The sequence below is a fragment of the Stigmatopora argus genome, chromosome 13, assembly GCF_051989625.1.
Source record: "Stigmatopora argus isolate UIUO_Sarg chromosome 13, RoL_Sarg_1.0, whole genome shotgun sequence".
Classification (NCBI taxonomy): domain Eukaryota; kingdom Metazoa; phylum Chordata; class Actinopteri; order Syngnathiformes; family Syngnathidae; genus Stigmatopora; species Stigmatopora argus.
In genome coordinates, this window is record NC_135399.1 from 14,981,655 (window position 1) to 15,000,174 (window position 18,520).

The 18,520-nt window shown below is 41.8% G+C and overlaps 3 protein-coding genes across 4 annotated transcripts in view; 1 reads left to right on the plus strand and 2 right to left on the minus strand.

Annotated features, from left to right (window-relative positions):
- Window positions 1–18,520, minus strand: part of tmem30c (transmembrane protein 30C) — a 93,622-nt gene that overhangs the window by 14,558 nt on the left and 60,544 nt on the right. The window lies entirely within an intron of this gene.
- The window catches only part of cmss1 (cms1 ribosomal small subunit homolog), a 29,763-nt gene that overhangs the window by 10,623 nt on the left and 620 nt on the right, over window positions 1–18,520 (minus strand). Inside the window, exons 2-3 of one of the 2 annotated variants that reach the window (XM_077617512.1) lie at window positions 11,942–12,034; window positions 5,689–5,803 (exon numbers count right to left, since the gene is read on the minus strand). In XM_077617512.1, coding sequence (XP_077473638.1) covers window positions 5,689–5,728 — 40 coding nt within the window. In that variant the 5' untranslated portion in view covers window positions 5,729–5,803; window positions 11,942–12,034. The remainder of the gene's footprint in view (window positions 1–5,688; window positions 5,804–11,941; window positions 12,035–18,520) is intronic. The other variant, XM_077617511.1, reaches the window with a different exon arrangement.
- LOC144087153 (filamin A-interacting protein 1-like) lies at window positions 1,040–4,315 on the plus strand. Its single transcript, XM_077617502.1, has one exon. The coding sequence runs from the start codon at window positions 1,834–1,836 to the stop codon at window positions 4,072–4,074; it is 2,241 nt and encodes a 746-aa protein (XP_077473628.1). The 5' UTR covers window positions 1,040–1,833; the 3' UTR covers window positions 4,075–4,315.

Sequence of the window (18,520 nt, forward strand, 5' to 3'; positions counted from 1 at the left end):
CCATGACGTCGCCGCGCAAGACCGCGGTTGAACATTTTATAATTTCATCCAATAAAAAGCCTAGAACTAGTTAAAACAGATTTAAAGGAAGAGAGCAAAAACATATGGATATCATTGTCGACCGATGAACTGATGATGTCATCTCCAAGTCAGGTTATCAGGCCCCAAGCAAAAAATGGCTACAACGTACGTACACATTGGAAAAAAACATATGTGAGAAACACATGCACACACTTAGATGAACTCGTAGGACATGCCAACACATTCTGTCCTTCCCATTAGCCTCTTTGGCATGGTTGCACAGTGAGCTCATCTGGAATGGGCTCAACTCCAGTAAAAACACACGAGCGCTAATACACACAAACACACACTCACACACAGTCATATTTCCATCACTTCAGCCGACGTTAAAAAACTTTCCCGGAGACTTAACCCTAAGTATAACCGCTATGTGCCACCGCGGCAAATCTCACCCTTCCAAATCACAACTCCCTTTGTCACCGAAATGAGTGCCTGCCGAGCGTGTTAACAGATTTACGGTCTCGCGGCGTGAGGAATACCTGACGCACACACACACACACACACAAGGCAGTCTAGGCTATTACCATATAAGGATCGGCCAATGATGTCATGGGTGCCACTGGCTGCAAGAGAGAGTCCATGCGCAGAGCACTTCTCATAATGTTTGGTTTTCCGCATGGAATGTCCACATCACAGGGATCGCCGGGAAGTGAAAAGTCAAAGAGTTGGGGCCGACTAGCATCTACGTAAGGATTTGTCAAGAAAAAAAAAACCACAAGAAATCAGGTAGGAATATATGCCATTTCAGGAATCTGTGCTTGTACTTGAAAAAAGTTGGGATTGTCACTACAAGAGGGAGCGCACGAGACAAACTTTTGAATCGGCATCTTGGTATCGAAAGCTCGTAGCAGAATGTATTTGAGACGTAGAGAGCAAGTTTTACATTCCAAGTGGATTTTGGAAAAGGGAAACCATCTGTAGCGTGGACTCGTCACCGTCTGCGAGTCGATGGGAGAGCGTGCCTTTTTGGATTCGACATCTTCATGCAACGCATTTGTAGAGCGCAGACGGGGGAACAATGGGACGTGGTGTTAAAGGTAGTGAAGGGTAGAGAAGAATCTTAATTAACATATGCTACACGCCGGGGGACCATCTGTTGTGCTTGTGAAAATATCCTTAATCACAGTGCCTTGGAGACCACATGGATGACAGGACTGGCGCACATGGCAAGACATACATGACTTGAGGTTTGCAGGTCGATATGGAGCAGAGAACAAAATGTTCTATGTTCTCGAGTAAGGAAAGTAAAGTCATTCCGTTATCCGTAGGATTTCAATAGATGTTTATCTTGGAAGTAAGCCACGATGGGAAATCATTTGTTTATCAGCCGTGGCCAAAAAGTGAGGAGAAGTTTAAACATTACCTCATGTCCTTGGTGAATGAAATGCACAGTTACCCTGTAAATCCATTCAAAGGCATTCTTTCGAAATAACTAATGCTCCCTTTATTTCCCCTCCAACCGCGCACAGATTAAAGCTCCCGATTGTCAAAGACCGACAAAATCGGGAGTGAAAGGAGACTACCAGAGAGCGAGACGTCTCGCCTCTTGAAGAGAAGTTGGAGCAGTTGAAGGCAGTTGCTCATCAGCCTTTGAAGGAGTTGTCGACGCGGCACCAGCGTCATGTCAAAGAACTGAGCGCCATCGCCAAAGTTATCGATCGGGAGGCCAGAGAGGGGCGGCGGCTGAATTCCATACATCCAGAGGCGGAGCTGCGGTATACAGCCAGCGACTCCCGCTGCTCCTCAAGCGCCATGACGGCTCAACTCGCCGAGGGGGCGGCTCAAAATGAGCCACTTAGAAGCCAGCACCCTGGCTTTGGACGCCAGACGGATGCTCTGGAAGAAACGAGGAGTTCCGCGAGGGAAAATAAGGCGACGCAGCAGTCCGCCGTTTGGGAAATGAGGCATCCGAGCTCGCTGTCCGAGGTGGAGGTGCTGAGGCGAAGGGTGGTGGAAATGGAAGGGAAGGACGAGGAGCTCATCCGCATGAGGGACCAGTGCCGGGATTTGGACGGCAGACTAGAGAGGGAAAGCCAGAATTGTTCCAGCCTGAAGGTCGAGGTCAATCGGCTGAATGGCAGAATCAGTGAATTAGACCGCTTGGAGGAGACTTTGGGTCAAAGCAAACAAGAGTGTGGCAATCTGAGGGACGGCTTGGAAAAAGAGAGGGCTGTCAGCAAGATGCTCTCCAGCGAAGTGGACTCCCTGAAGACCAAAGTGAGGGAGCTGGAGGCAAGTGAGGTCCGGCTGGAGAAGAGCGAAGTGGCCATCAGACACGACCTGGCCACGCTCAGATCTTTGACGGCGGCCTTGGCGGAGGACAGAAAGACCATGTCCGAGAGGCTGCGGGAAGCCGAGGAAAAGCTGGGAAGGTCGGGGAGCAAAAAGAGAGAGGAGGCGCCCGGCTCGCGGTCAAACGTGGAAGAAAAGATAGCAGGCATGGCCAAAGACAGGGACGAGTTACAAGACCGGCTCGCCGGGGAGCAGCGGAAAAACGTGGAGCTTGAGAGTAAAATGTTGACTATGAGAGAGAGGCTGCAGGTTTTGGAGAACCGCAGAGAAAAGGAGGAAAAGTACACGCAAGGCTCCTACAACGCCAGCCCTCGCTGCCAAACGGAAGAGAACAAAGCCAAACAACTCATGTGGGAGCTGGAGCGGCTACAGAAAAGACTGCAGGACAAAGAGATGATGGAGAAAGAGCTGATGAAGGTAGAGGACAACTACGAGTCTCTGGAGAAAAGTTTCAAGGAGGAACAGCTCAAGTCCACGTCTCTACTCAAGGAACTTGACTTGGCCAAAAAGGAGCTTTCCGGCTACAAGCAGGCGGAAAAGCAGGACGTAAATCAGGAGCATGTCCTCCTTTGTCGTCTCCAAAAGGAGCAGGTGAAGTCGAGGCTCCTTGCAAAAGAAGTCAGTGCCCTCAAGGAGCAACTCCAGCTGCTTATGGGCACGGAGGAATCCATTAGCAGGGTCCAAACGGATCACTCCACGCTACAAGGCAAATTGACGCAACAACAGGTCAGGAACCGGGAACTGGACCGGGAGATGAGAGATCTGAGCAGCGAACTGGACAGGTACAGGCGCTTAAAAAATCTCCCGCCAAATGGGAATGAAGAACACTACCGCCCCACCAAAGAGGTCCAAACCGAACCGGCGGCCCCCTCGCCTCCGGACTGCCAAGCGCCCTGCGCCATCAACGAAGACTTTGCCGAGAAACAGGATGCGGGGGACCCAAACCGCAACGGCGGAGCTCTGGTCAGCAACCTGAACGGCGCCAACAACATGGGGGGCCAGAGCAGAGGCCTCGTATCCAACGGGGTCAACGTGCACCAATCGCCTAACGGGGACGTGATGATGCTAGCGCACACGCCGGGTCAGCCGCTGCAAATCAAGGTCACGCCCCATCACATCCTCAACACGGCCACCCTCGAGATCAGCAGTCCCACCTCGGACGCCTCGGCCTCTTACACTAGCACGGCCTTCATCCCGTCCGGCGGAAACACGCCGAACCAAAGAATCACCATCATCCAGAACAAGTCGCCGCCCTCGACTCCCGACCGCTGCCTCTCCCTGCTCAACGGGGCGCCGGTCTCTCGAATAATGAGCCCGGATTCGTCCCGCTCGGCGACGCCCGACCTCCCGATTCAGATTTTGACGGTCAGGACTTGTTCGCCGGAGCCGTCCGACCCGGGGAGCCAGGCCTCCTTCTGCAAGACGCCGGATCGGCAGAACAGCTGGCACCACGTGTGCTCCGGCAGCCCAGACTCCAACCCCAGCATCATCACCACGGAGGACAATAAGATCCACATCCACTTAGGGAACCCGTACCTCCCTTCTCACGGTGTGGCGCCGCCCGTGGGGCCGTACTACCTTCGGCACGAGCAGAGGACTCAAGTGCTAGCAAACGGCTGTCACGTCAAAGGGGTCGGCAAGATTACCAGTAGTATTACCATATCCCCCGCCGCCTCACCCGCCTCGCATTCCCCGATGTAGCGGCCACCATTTTGAAGAAGAAATGAAATGTATGAATGTATCTTGCTAAGGATATACTGTATAATGCCATCTTCCACCTAGACCACACAGTTAAATCAATAGTACGTGTTTTTTACAATTGCACGCCATCATTTGGTAAAATCAGCTGATGAAGCTGATCTTTTCATAAGAATTTGTGCTACTTTTTTCTCCTTCCTGCATGAGAATTTCCTGAAATAATACAATACAATCTATAAACAAATTCAAGTGTGGACATTTCTTTCCCAATCTAATAGTTAAAGTGGAATAAGTAGCAGACAACAAATATTGGCTTAGTTGATTTTTGATACAGGGCTGAAGTGCATTCTCAAAAGTGTCATTTAAAACTGCATTTTATTACAAAATGAAACTTGAAAAATTGAATGTAATTCCGACATAAAACTTATCCTTATTTTACTACACAATTATAGCATGCAACTAACAGAAACTTAAAATGTATGAATCAAGAGTTCAATTTTGGTGGGAATAATTATTTAAAAAAAGTTTCACAGATTATTTATACTATGCCAACCTTGTTTTCATGATGGAGTTATTTTTTTTAGCTATTTATATACACACATATGCACATATATACACATAAGCATATATATATATACATATATACACAAGCATATATATATATACATATATACACAAGCATGCATATATATACATACATACACAAGCATGCATATATATACATATATATAAATATATTTTTATATATATATAAATATATATATATATATACATACACATGCATATATATACATATATACACATAAGCATATATATAAATATATGTATAAATATATTTTTATATATATATAAATAAATATATATATATATATATATATATACATACATATATATACATACACATGCATATATATACATATATAATAAAAATAAACTTGTTCTCATATTTTTAAATGCTGGTATACTAAAAATTATATAGCTGTTGAAATATGTTGACTCTGGTATTAATGAAGAAATGCGTATTTAATAAAATAATTTAATTATAGTATAATGGTTGTTTTTAAATTAGGATTTGCATTCCCTAACATGCATACAAATCTGGGGAGTACGTGGCTGCCCTCTTCCGACCATAGGAGTGAACTGCACTAGCAAATAACACACTGGACGATTCAGTGTTATAAAGAAATAACTACCGATCCGGTTATAAAATAAGGCATGTTCGCATAAAACATATACCTTGGGATAAGTAAAGATCGATCTGTCACGACAGTACAACAAAAAAAACCGTGTTACATCCCGGTTCGCACGTGTGTATACTCACTCACGTGTTGTTTATGTGCAAAAAGAACGTAAACGTTTACGTCGTACTACATACATTACTTACATTTTGATGACAAGTGAATATACGTCGCAATCGTTGTTACTTAATAAGTACTTTTGAAATTACGGGCAAGTGATGAGTAGCTAAAACTAGTTTACAGCGCGCACCAACAAAGGTTCCCGACAAGTACATGCGATGGACCAGCTTTTAACTGTACAGTATACATGTAGTCGTAAAAGTACTAGACAAATAAGACAGTAGATCGCATTTTAAAGTAACATTTGGATCATATTTACCGTCATGCTGCCACCACTCGTCGCCCAAATCGTCTCCCATGTTGCCGGATTGCGTTTAGGGGAGTACGTCCAATCAAATGAACCGCTGTGAGATGACCCGGGGTGCGTTCAAGAGCTGCACGTTGAAGAGATAAAATAACATGCATGGTGTCATTTCGAAACGCTGTGTTCGACACTTTATGGACAATAATCATAGAATCGTATATTCATACACAGACCACGATGAAATGCATTATTTGCAATCATATCTTTTGGTTTTAAAATCAACAAATCGTCTCTCCCATTTTCTAAACAGTCATTGAACGTGACGTCGTGTTGCGTTTAAGAGCATAAAAAATAAGTAGAGAACGAGACCATTTAAGAGTTACTATTTTCTTGCATATATATTATGATAAGTACTAAAGTATTAGGACTTGTTTTTTTATGATTACGAGAGATTATTTTAGCGAAGAGTAGCATTTAATCCCTTATCACTGTCTTTCCTATTCTGTAAATGCATTTTGGACATCTCATTTTTTGAGTTGGACCATTTATGTATGCAATTTGCAAACCAGAAAGCATTTACACTTTCTGTCATCTATTTGGCTTCAGGACATTTTCAAACTTTCAGATAAGGAGAGGATGTTTTGGAATTTGGAACCGTGCCCTTATTCTGCAGCTGTAGAGAAGCGTAGGGACAGCTCTTCTGACAGTAATTGCATACTGCATGCATTTGTGTTTAAATTAGATTGTTTTGTTTTTTATTTTTTGGAGCAATGAATGCAATTTTTGATTAAAACACCCTCTGTCCACTTTTAAAAAGCCTAATTATGATAATGGATTCAGAACAGCTATGATTTGTGTTATCCTTGAAATTTAAAGGGGGAAAAAAACTAGTAATCAAGAGCAAAGCAGTCTCTGAGTGCATAAATACACTAAGTACTTTTTTTTTTATTTAAAGATGCAGTTTGAAGCGATGCTTAAGAAAAGAAGCTTGTTTTTGCTCCCATTGTTTATGAGTTAATTAAAAATTGGACAGCTTTTAATTGACTGGTGTCAAAGTGGCGTCCCGAGGGTCAGATCTGGTCCGGGGTACGTGACTTTTGCGGCCTGCCAAAGTAAAACATGGGTGTGACGTCATGTTTTATGCTGAAATTTAAATGACGATAGCAGATATAAAGAGAGTATTTGCCCATTTTTTTCTAGTTTGTTTTTAATAAAAAAAAAAAAAAATTACAAATATTTTTTGTAATAATAAAAAAACAAGGCAATAAAAAGGGCAATATTTAACGTTTTCCCTTTACAGAAAAATATTGCCCCCCAATATTTTGATATTTTTTTCACCCTATCAATCCTAATCATTTTTTTCCCATCTTAAAATGAGAAAAAAAATAAAACTGAGAATGTCAACTCTATTTTTAAAATACGACATGACCCTTGAGAAAAATGAGTTTGACACCCCAGTCTGAAAAAAAAAGAAAATCACTACTTCAGATCAGCTAGTATAGCAATTCTACCGCCACGCTATCATTTGGCATTTCCTGTTGTCCTCACGTTTCTTTGCCTTTCTCTTGTGTGCTAATAAATTGAACACAAAAAAATCCATAGAGCAAACAAACACCTGTAGCATTTATCTTTTCGATGCCCAGTGAACTGAAGACAAGCAAAATTGGCTTTGGGCGTTCATGAGCTCTACTTTTATTGTTTGCTGCTCAGAGAGCATCACCAGATAAAAGTGAGATAACATAATGCTGTACGCAATATGATTGGCTAAGATTTTATTAATCCCCCAGAGGAAATTCTAAAATAGCACAGCGCCTTCGCATCCTTATTAGCGCAGCGGTAATCTCATATTTGCTAACAAAAGGGACAAAAAAGATCAAATGAAATAAACCCGCTTTGCTGCCAATAATGTGAATTAAATATACTTAGTGTTTGGAGGCAAAAAAAGGGTGCGATAAGAGGAAATAAATTGTTCTTATAGTCCGACAGATGTTTGATTGTGGCTGTTATTGCGCATGGAAGCATCACATTTAACATTTTAATTTTCATATAAGCAGCTGTTACTCTACACATTCATCACATGAAGGTATTTTTGGATGCCAGACTTGCTTTTGTGTTGTAAAATAGAGTGACAATGAAAGACGAAGAACAAAGCCCTCAAAATATGAATTATTGCAGCAGGCCAAACAATATTGTCAAAAAAAATGATGCAACCGTTGAAATATATATGTAAATAAACAGTTTTAGGGATGAAAAAGTTTCCATTTTTTTAAACATGAAACGCAAAAGACTGAATGGGACAAAAAGTGGAGAAACAAAACAAAAAAACACATGCACATCCTAGCCGAATGTTTACCGAATTAAAGAAACTAGAAAAAGAAATGTTTCTACCTTTTTCAAAACTGTTCTTTATGCTGTTGCCGGTAAAAGAACGCCACAATTAGCAATGCTTGTGTTGCATAATGAGAAGATGTGAAATGATTCTCATCATGCTTTCTTTCATTCAGTAAAGTGCACTCTTAAAATAGAGTAGCACTGACATTAACGAGCGTTTCCCCGAAGAGATGATTTTGTGCCAAATGAAATAATAATTGCTTTGGATCGTCTTAAATAATGTTTTGTCAGACTGCGTCGCTGGCCTTAATGCACAGTGGCCTTTTCCTACAAAGCTATCCATAAAGCCTGTTGTGACGGTCATCTTGGCTTGCCACAATAGAAGCAGATGGGTGGGCAAACTCCAAAGAACATTGGAATAAACAGGAAGTGACCTTGAGCATTTCAAAACTTCACCTGGCATAACTTCCTGCATCTCCACCACTTAACTGTATTCATGAGCATCTGGCCTAGCCTGACCCGGACGGTGATTTGCGGCATTACAAACACAACGCAAATAAATCTTTGCTTTTTTCTTAGCGCCTTCTGTACTGCAACTTGCTGTTTTCTTCTCCCGTGCTGACATGATTATGAAAATTCAAGAACACAAAGCCCCATGATGCCCTTTGCTATCAATACAATGTTATATAGGTACAGACTAGTCATACTCTACTCACGAAAAGTAGAGTACGAAAGTTTCAGGTTACAAAATTTTGAGTGACTCAAGATACGAAAAATATCCAAGTTACGAAATCCCCCAAAAAGTAAATGCATTTCCTTAACCATGATTTTATTTTGAATTCCCTTATTAAGCGATTAAAATCTACAAATGCAACGTGGCACATATTTTCACTCACACAGACATAGGGCACACGTAAAAGTCTAAAATGTACTACAATGTGGACGGCTTTCGGCCCTGGTAGAACGGGCTCTTGCCACCGTCTGGCGGACAAACATGGGTATTACATCTATAACGGCCACGGAGGGAGATATTTCAGCAGGGCAGGGCACATTTTTATATACTTTATTTATTTAAAGACATTAATAAATCATCTTATCATTTTCTCTAATTTTTGTGTGTTTCCTCACATCTTTCATACGAAATTGGGACAGTTTGACCAATTTTAAAGGGTTTAGTTGGTAGTTGTGTGAGGACCGTGGAACCAATTAGAGAATTTACATATAAAGTATACCTCTACTTACGAAAAATAGATGTAAAACCCCCGATCTTTTTTTATTACCTGATTCCGAACATGAATTAAACAAATGAAACTGGAAGGATTTCAAGACGGCCCTCGCATGGGAGAGAAAAATTTGGACACCCCTGGATTTAACAGTAATGTTGTCTTCTAAAATCCCGTTACACAAATGAACATTCAAAATGGTAGAAAGGACAAATTACACAAGTCTGCTTAAACATGCTGCGTGGGTTAGAGGTAAGCTAGAAGGCATTTCAGGGCAGCCGTTGTTATGGCGTAGGTCCCACTTAATGTCAAGCGCACCAACTGTCGAGCTACATGGGTCAGGCTGCACCTGATGGACGCTTTAAGGCTACGCCGCAAAGTGCTGGGAATGCACAATGACAGTGTAGAGGTTAGAGCCCCGTGTCCAAAAGGGGCCCTCAAATGATGTGCTGGCACTTCAAAACAGCGTGGGGTCACTAAAAGTTACCTAAGACGCAAACTGCATCTCAATTTGGGACGTTGACCCTGAAGAAAGAAGAGTTTGCAAGCTACTGTTACATCCCCCCCAGCCTGCATACTCTCTTTAGTGCTGATGTAGCCATCTTAAAGCCCAGAAAACAGCTTAACTGGCTCTAAAAGCAATGCATTTAGAATAACTTCAGATAACGGGAGCGAGGCGGCATAACATAAGGGATAACTCTGTTTGAATACCAAAAGGAGCCCAACAATACGTAGCCATTCAGTCGCGATGATATAGCCGACCGGCAATTAGGGAAGGAAGTCGTAACTGGTTAATTGAGGGATAGCAAAAGAGCCCTGCTGAATATCAATCTCCAGCCTACTTGGATTTTAAAAGTGGATACAAAACAAGTTGTTTTGCAACACATCTGTTGCCAGGCAACAGACGGCATAAATCCAAGAGTTCATGACACGTTCTATTGTCGAATCGATAGTTTTCAATGGTACGAGAACAATATTTATTTTGAGGCGTAGGCTTTGTGTAAGCTGGGAGCTGTGGGATGTCATGTGACATTGTGTGCCTGCCCTCTGTAATAATGCTCAACAACGAGGAGGCATTTATTACAAGTAGACAAGGGTCTGGACATGCACTTTCTGACCGACATTATCACAGATTTAAGAAAAAAAGTGATATAGGCTTTTTTTTTACTTTGTTTAAGTTGTCCAAATGTATCTCCTGTTATTTTATTTTTTTTTTGTTTCGGGAATGAGACGGTGTCTATAGCAAGCGCTTGTTAGATCAGTCTTAAATTTAATGAAATGGAGTCAGGCTGTGAGTTTTCTAAATGCCTCAAAGGTCGGAACTCATTGATTGCGACTCAGCGGTTGGCCTTTTCGCCAATCTAATTTTCATGTTGTTACAAACGTTCGACATTGTACTTTTTTAATGTTATCTTGGAAAATTTATGCAGAACAAATGGATGCATAGCTATGTTGCGTTGCAGGAGTCGAGGCGGTTTTAATGAGAAGAAGTTTTTCTGCTATTTATTCTTGCATCGACCCATTGACGATGTACAAACTGAAAGTTCTGAGATCCACTATTGCGTTCGGATTCCGTGAGGTGCCCGAGTTGCCGAGTTTGGCCTTTTCCTTATTGATATCGGTCATTGTTATTTTTGAAAATGTGACTTTTGCCAGCGTGCCCTTTCAAGTTGCCACAGGATTCCCAAAATATGAAACATCGCAGCCTGTCCTTGCAAAAACTTTGAATCTCAAAGGGCAGTTAAGCCGTTTCCTGATTACTAAGAGTAAAGTGGTAAAACGGTTACAGGCATAATCGTCTATTCATCTCCTCCGACATTTGCATAAGAATGGCGACTGCCTTTCGGATATTCGCGTTAGTACCCTCGGTCGGCGGGATGCGGCAGACGTGATATCGCCGAGCATGTGCGGCGGTGGCATATCCGCCGTGTGGTGCGCGCTACCGATGTGTTGTGGTTGGAGATGATTTATTTCCCCCCATGTCGCATGTACAACGCGGCTTAACGGCCGTGCTTCGGTAGCCCCGATAGCGCCAGATAAACAGTTCAGACAATAATAGTCTTCCCGTATGTGGGTTGGGAATATTTCACTCTGAGTAAACCGAGGTTGCCGAAAGCAATGATGGGAAACATGTGGTATGTGGGCCAGATGCTACTTCGACAAGAGCACTTCATCTAGTATGAAGAAAAAAAACCTTCATTTTACTGTTCTGTAATCTTCACAAAGAGTCGTTGGGATGAGAAAGTGATACAAACAACCAAAAGATTTTTTTTAACCCTAACATGGAGTAACAATTTTCTAATTGTATTTTACAACACAAAATTTGGACGTACAAATAGTTTTTTTTCCCTTCTTGGTCATGAGGGACCTTTTGTCTCTAAAAAGGTGACCCAAACTCATGTAATTGTAATTGGAGATTTGTAACCTTTAGCACAAAGAAAATTCACTTGGGGAAAAAACTCGCAAAACAATTTATTTATTTAACTCACAAATGCAAAATAGGTTTATTATGCAAGTAAAGGTTTTCATTTTACAACGTGACTTATCTTATTTTGGCCTAATTTGATCTCCTTAGACGTGAAATAATACGCCAAATTGGAGCCCAGTGATTTTGACGGAGATTGCCGTGGTCTCTGTTTGCTTATCATGTTTGGTTTCATTCTTATTTGTTCCCTGTGCTTTGTTTTGTGTTTCGGTTTGATTCCGGTTCCTACCTCGACGTGTCTTGTCTTTGCGATTGCCAATTCATGTCACATGCTCTCGCCTGCTCCTCCGTGTCTGGCCAATCTCGTCTTGTTACTCCATGTCTGGGTAGGTAAATGAGAACCAAATATAGTGTCAAAGCGCTTTGATTGCCTTCAAGCTAGCGAGGCGCTATGCAAGTGTAAATCCTTTCACTGTTTAGCATATTTGAGCTCTCCAATTCTGTTCAGTCTTCCCTTCTTCACTGGCTCTTCTAAGTTTCTTGTTGATTATCCAGTCTTTAATATTTTTGTGTGCCTTAGTCTTACAATTGAATTTTGCTTTGGGCTTTTTGCAAATGAAACATTTTTAGTTGGCACCTATATAAAAGCAGGTTAAAATTGTGTGGGGAGAACAAAATGTTTTTTTTACGTGTAAACAATTTTGAAATGCTAAAAACAAAAATGATGAATGAGATATATTGTTTAATGAGCCCTGCAGTTTTCGTCTACAAATAAGCTAACATGACAAGGAGTCACTATCCTACACCACCGATCATTAAAATATTTTTAACTCTTTTTGTTTTATTTCAGTACTTCTCCTAGAGCAGCTTTTTTAGGTGTGGTCTTTTGAATACAGTAGTTTGATAAGAAAGAAAGATAGAATTAATGACTACACACTTGAAGAAATTTAAATACAACAAAAACAATAGTTACCCCTATTTTGGGTCTAATTAGATTAGATTAGTTTAGATAACTTTATTCATCCCGAATTCGGGAAATTTCACTGTCACGGTAGCAAGAGGGTGAGAATACAGACACAGTAATGGTCTGTATTTTATAATACAATATAATAATAATACAGTACTTAGTAATTCAGGCACATTGCGTAGTAAGAGCTAACTATCAATGCTAATACCGATCCATACAGATGCATATTTCCAGTTGGCCAATATTAATATCCTAAATATCTGTCAATGTAATAAATGCGGCGGCAACATTCCAGTCTCCAAATTCAGTCATTTGAAGAATAACATGGCTTTCTATCTGTCCTCAATGACCAACCATGATAAAAGATCCACCCACTAATCCTTTTAGGGCCGCCTCTTTACTCACTGAGTGCACAGACATCATTGGAGGAAAGATAAGATGGCAGCAGAATGGAAAGCACTGAGATAAAGAGGAGCAATATTGAGTTTCACTTGGCGCAACGCAGTAAGACGTTAAAAATAAATAAAAAATACGCCATGTCCCAGAGGTCATGAATAAAAGAGCAAAAAGGGCATAATTGGGGCTAAAGCAGGTACAGAATATTTCATTTTGGACCTGCATACAATAGCCAAAGACTATATTTAACTCTATTTTCTAACCAATTATCATTTCTACAGTTCTCACCACACATGTTGTCTTGACATCACCGTGACTTTTTTCCTAATGTAATCTATCCCATATTTTTACAATTGTGTTCCTAGCAAGGCAGAACATTTGAAAAAATTACCCTCAAAAAGCCAAAATGAAGTCAAACCTTTTTTTGTTCTCACGGGAAAAAAATAAGTTCATTCCGTTGTAAGTACAACACATACATCAAGTACAGTAGGTAAGAATGAAAAACGGTAAGACAATGCAGGCACCATTGGGAATGCCACAAATGAGCTATTAGCCTCACGTTAGCTCCCTTTCTATTTTTATGCTCACACGCCTTGTTATCCTGTGACGGTCGGCTTCACCGGCACTTCATGGATGTGCCTGTCATACGACGGCTAATTAGTTGATAGCGTTGTGGCTGATGTCGAACAAATGTTCCGTGTCTTGAGTTGTTCCTTATGTGGCTAAAAATGTGGTGAAGGAATAAAGTCCCTGTAAACGTCTGTAAATCATTTTCAGATCTCCGTGATAATGGGACATTAATGTATGCGTCCGTGTGTGTGTTCGCTTATTTTTAAAGATGATTCTTGTGCAAAGATTTGTCTTGTCTCTGCTTGAGCAGGCAATTGCTTATTGGCTTTTTCCACAATCAGCGGTGAGCAGCTGTTGCAATTGATAACAAACGGATGGTAATTGCAGCTAAACCACGTCGACATCCATAGAATCATTTATACACATTTACACATTTTTTATACCTAAGAGGTGCCTGTAACGTTGAACTAGAAAAATGCCAGAATATGTTTTGTGTCTTTTTTTTCTCCCCGCCAAGTTAATCTCAGGGAAGCGTTCTCACTCGCTCTAGCTGATGGGAAGAGAGTTTTTACAAGTGGCTACACAAAAGATTTTATTATTGGCCGCTTGTTCCGCTGTCGGGGCTGATAAGAACGAGAGGAAAAAGCACGCCGCCAGCAGAATCTTGCGGCAAATAAGTTCGACATCTAGCCGGCGGAATCCAAATAATTGAGATTCAAGCTTTCCCCCGCCCTACGACATTGGACGTTATGCAACGCTGTCACAGCTGATATTCTGATGCACGTTTAGGCATTGTACGGGTCGGTAATTGCTTGGGATTGCCTCTGGTGACACGCGCACCCACATCGCAATAACAAAACTTTTCAAACTACTTTTTAAAGTCTTTTCACTTTGTGAAAATACGACTGAAGGCACAATATTAAAAGAGGCCAGTGACCTCATCGTGAATATTTCCTTTACATCTAGGTGTTCAAACTATGGCCCGTGGTCCAGTTTTATTGGCCCCTAAGCAGGTGATGACCGAAGGAGGAAAGCCCGACACGGAAGCACCTTGGGCTCCGTTAAGATTGAATGTACTAATTTTTAAATATCTTAAATCGTTTCTTTTACAAAGAACATGACTATGGGTTTAGCCTGAGGGAAATCCAAAGCTATTAAATTGAGTAACGTGCCATTTCAAAGGGTTAAAAATCCATACATTTTAAACAGCCAGTCCTGTTTAACAAGTGAAAGTGGAAGCATTTCAAATTGGCCTTTCTTGAGGGAAAACATTGGACAAACATTGGTGTAGAGCGTTAGGATTAGACGGATTTGAGGGGATTGACTATTTTTATTTATCACAGGGAAACGGAAAAAAAGTAAAGTTGGGGATGCTGTGTTTTTGTTTGTTGGCTCTTACTCCTGCTCCTCTCTGGTTCATGGGGTATTATCAAGTTAAAAGCGTGGTTTAAACTGACAGGACTCAGAGATTTCACATCAACGCCAGCAGGTGGTGCTCAGTTCAGTTTTGTGACATGCTGCTATGATACAATATGTACAGGCAGTGATTTTTTGGGGGGTAACAGGGCTAACCTGCATGTGGAATCTTCCTGAGTCACTTGGGAAGATTAGATTCTCCCCAGCTTTGGATGTCAGAGAAGGACAGGAAGCTCACGTCTCAGCTTGAGAGCACAGATGCTAGCACAGTGGCGCCAGTGTGGACTCTTAAAGCAGCATAGATTTGCTTTACACCCCCATCTTTGTCTGGCCCAGTGCCGCCCTTCCATTATTTTGCCCGTCAGCCTCCGTGGCCCTCGAAGCATCTGCGCCCCCCTCCGTGCTCGCCATATGTCTCTCATGCCCGGAGGCCCAAACCAATCACTTATTTATTCTCCAAAACATGAATTATCAATTTTCTCTTTTTTTTTTTCCCACCCATTTTTTTTCTCTCTTGACCTGCTTCTGTTTGGCTCTACGCCGTGGCCATTACACTGCATGCCGTCGACATTCAAAGAATGTGAAAATCCCGTCCAAAATAGGGGTAAACCTTCCGAGGTTGACAGGTATGCTTCAGCTGACTAAAGAGCGGAGATTCAAAGGCGCTTGAAGAGCCCAGGCAGGTGCTTTGAGCCACGCATTAGCTTTGACTGTCATACACAAAGACAGACTGTCCCTTTAATCAGTCCAAGATGAACTTCATGTAGCGAGGCAATCGCAAGTCACGTCAACTTACATCTCTTCGCTGGCTTATGGGATGTACTTTGCAAAGGGCGACTACGCAGTGAACTAATGACCACCTTTTCCCCCTCAGAGGACAAAGTGCGGCAACAGGAATTTAGAAAGAAACTGTCAGAAAATGACACCTGGGGTAATGAAAGTTAACTTTGTCCCAACATGAGTGGAACATGTCCCACTTAAATGCAGGATTCTAAGCATCGTCTACCCAATCCTTCTCCCCAAATCCATGCAAACCTCACCAAATCAGACAGCGTATTCTTTTTTTCCTCTCTTTCAGGCCAATGCAACAACGGCGAATCATTCCAAACAACCTACGAGTTTAAAGGACAGCATGTTCCCCTTCCATTATGAGTTCTCCACGATTTCATCAAACACTCGCACACACACATCCCCAAATTTTAAGGCGACGCCCTGACACAACCACATTAACACGGCAAAGTCATGGTGACAGCAGATTTGCTATTCTGCTGTTATAATAGAGCGAATATGCTTTCAGTTTGGGCTGCTCTTGAGGGGCGAGAGCGCGGCCCCCTCTAAAGTGTGTTATCGTGTAGCCCCCGGTGATGCTGGAGGCTGGGGAAGGAAGGGGAGGAGACAGGAGTGTAGGATGTACGCCAAGGGAGGGTCGCATCGGAGAAGGTTTTTTCTTTTCTTTTCTCCAAAGTTCAAAGCAAAGGAACGTGACCGTGAGCCCAACGTCACCAGAACAAGCGGGCTGTGGACCAGATTGACAATGGCCCGTGAGTGAAAAGGAGAACGGCACTTATCGGGGACGACAAGGGGAAGGCCGCAATCGGTTGCTCTCCTTGGTGTGACGAGCCAATGCAAAGTAGAAGGAGAAGAGGCGGACCCAATCGATGTATTTTCTGCATCCTACTATACGAGTGGAATACATTTCATGTCCTGGCAAAGTCACCGTGACCGGACGTTTGGTCGCCGGACGTTTGGTCGCCCGGACCCAAACGTGTGGCGACCAAACAAGGTAAAACAACACGGTCTACGCATCAATCAAGCCAACAATGGCCATGAGCAGTTTCATTGAGCCGACGTCTGAGTGTAGAAGAGTTTGTATGTACATGCGTTGTCCCTTTAAGAAGCGACGTCAGTCAGGGTCTTAACAAGTTCTCCAACAAAGCACAATAAAAGTACGGGAAATTTGGAGCTTTTATTTAGCCTAATAATTACTAGGGCATTAAGTATGACAAAATAATAATTCACAATTTGTATTTAGGGAATTTGAGCAACAATTTTAAATGGTAATTATCAATAACCTTCCGGGCGACCAAACATCTGAGTACCCAAAGTCACCCAAAGTCACAAATATTTACACAGAGACACACGTGGTACTATGTGATAGGGGCGGGAAGCTCAGGATACGATTTGAGTCTCACGATTATCCCACGATATGGTGATAGAAAAATTATTGATGTAACAATTCTAGGTTACAACTACAATCCAATTGATAAAACGAAAAGCAAGTTCTTTCGGATTGGAGTTCTATGGCCTCCAATGGCAGCCAAGTGATCAAATTCTGGGCACGCCAGGTCCTTTCCTGCTGATTTTTAGTCACTTCCTGCTGATCTTCGGGCATTTCTGGGTCACTTTATGTTGATTTCGGCACATTTCCGAGTCACTGAACAAAATAAGACGTGACTACAAATCAACAGAAAATTTAAACTGCCACACGTCACATAATAAAAACTCTCTTTCCATTCCACCATAGTTTTTAAGAACGCACAATCTCACATAATTTTTTGGGGGTCAATTTCAATATTTACGGATCTGTGTGTTTGTTTATCATTTAGCTTTTTAGTTAGTTTGTAAGAACCTGTGATAGTCAAACTTTAACAGGGGGAAAAATATATTCTTTATTCAATCAGGAAAAGTTGTTTTCAATAGAATAAAGCATCTTTTTGAATGTTTTAAACCCCGGATGTCACAAACACCTCTTTTTGTAATCAGCCCTTTGTAGAGTTTGTACATGAAATGTGCTACATTTAAATTGGTTAAAACCTTCATCTCTGCTGCACAGATGGAGATTTTCTTTTGCATAAAAAAAGCAAATCCTGAATTTCTAGCACATCCTTGCCTGCCAGCAAAGAGAGCACCTGCTTCTTTTGGTCTTCCACTGCAGCTGTGCCATACGCTCTACGCTTGTAAATAAATAAATAAAATAATACCTGGCATCGTTTAAATTGATTAGAGCATTTATTGAGAGCATCTTTTTTTTGTTTTTGTTTTACACACCGGTGAAAAGATGTCATTTTCTACTCCATCGTGGAACAACATAATTACACAGCAGAGTGATTAGTAAGCTGAAGGCGTGCCGTCACTCATTTCTTTTTCATCGAGAATCGGAAAAGGCGCAATTTGAAGTGCTGGCTCCTAGAGGAAGCTAACCGTTCACTAGAAAAAAAGGATATTAAGTACTATCGAAAGAATGCTATTCCTAATTAATAGGAACAAAACATTTCAGCTTCATAAAATGGATGATGCCGTATGTTTTACAGAAAAAAAACATGAGAACCAAGGTGAGTAAAAAGAAACTGTTACAGAATAGAGGATAGCAAGCAAGAAGTAGGATTGTATAAGTTAACTAATTGGTTGCCATGGACGATGGAGTTTGTGATTTTAAACATGTATAGATATAAAAACACTTCGATGTGGAGGTAAGTGGATGAGAGTGTTGCTTGACGGTTGTTAGCTTAGATAACGCTT

Bases quoted from the DNA above. Each gene is read 5' to 3' on its own strand.
- LOC144087153 (XM_077617502.1), top strand. From the start codon at position 1,834: ATGACGGCTCAACTCGCCGAGGGGGCGGCTCAAAATGAGCCACTTAGA.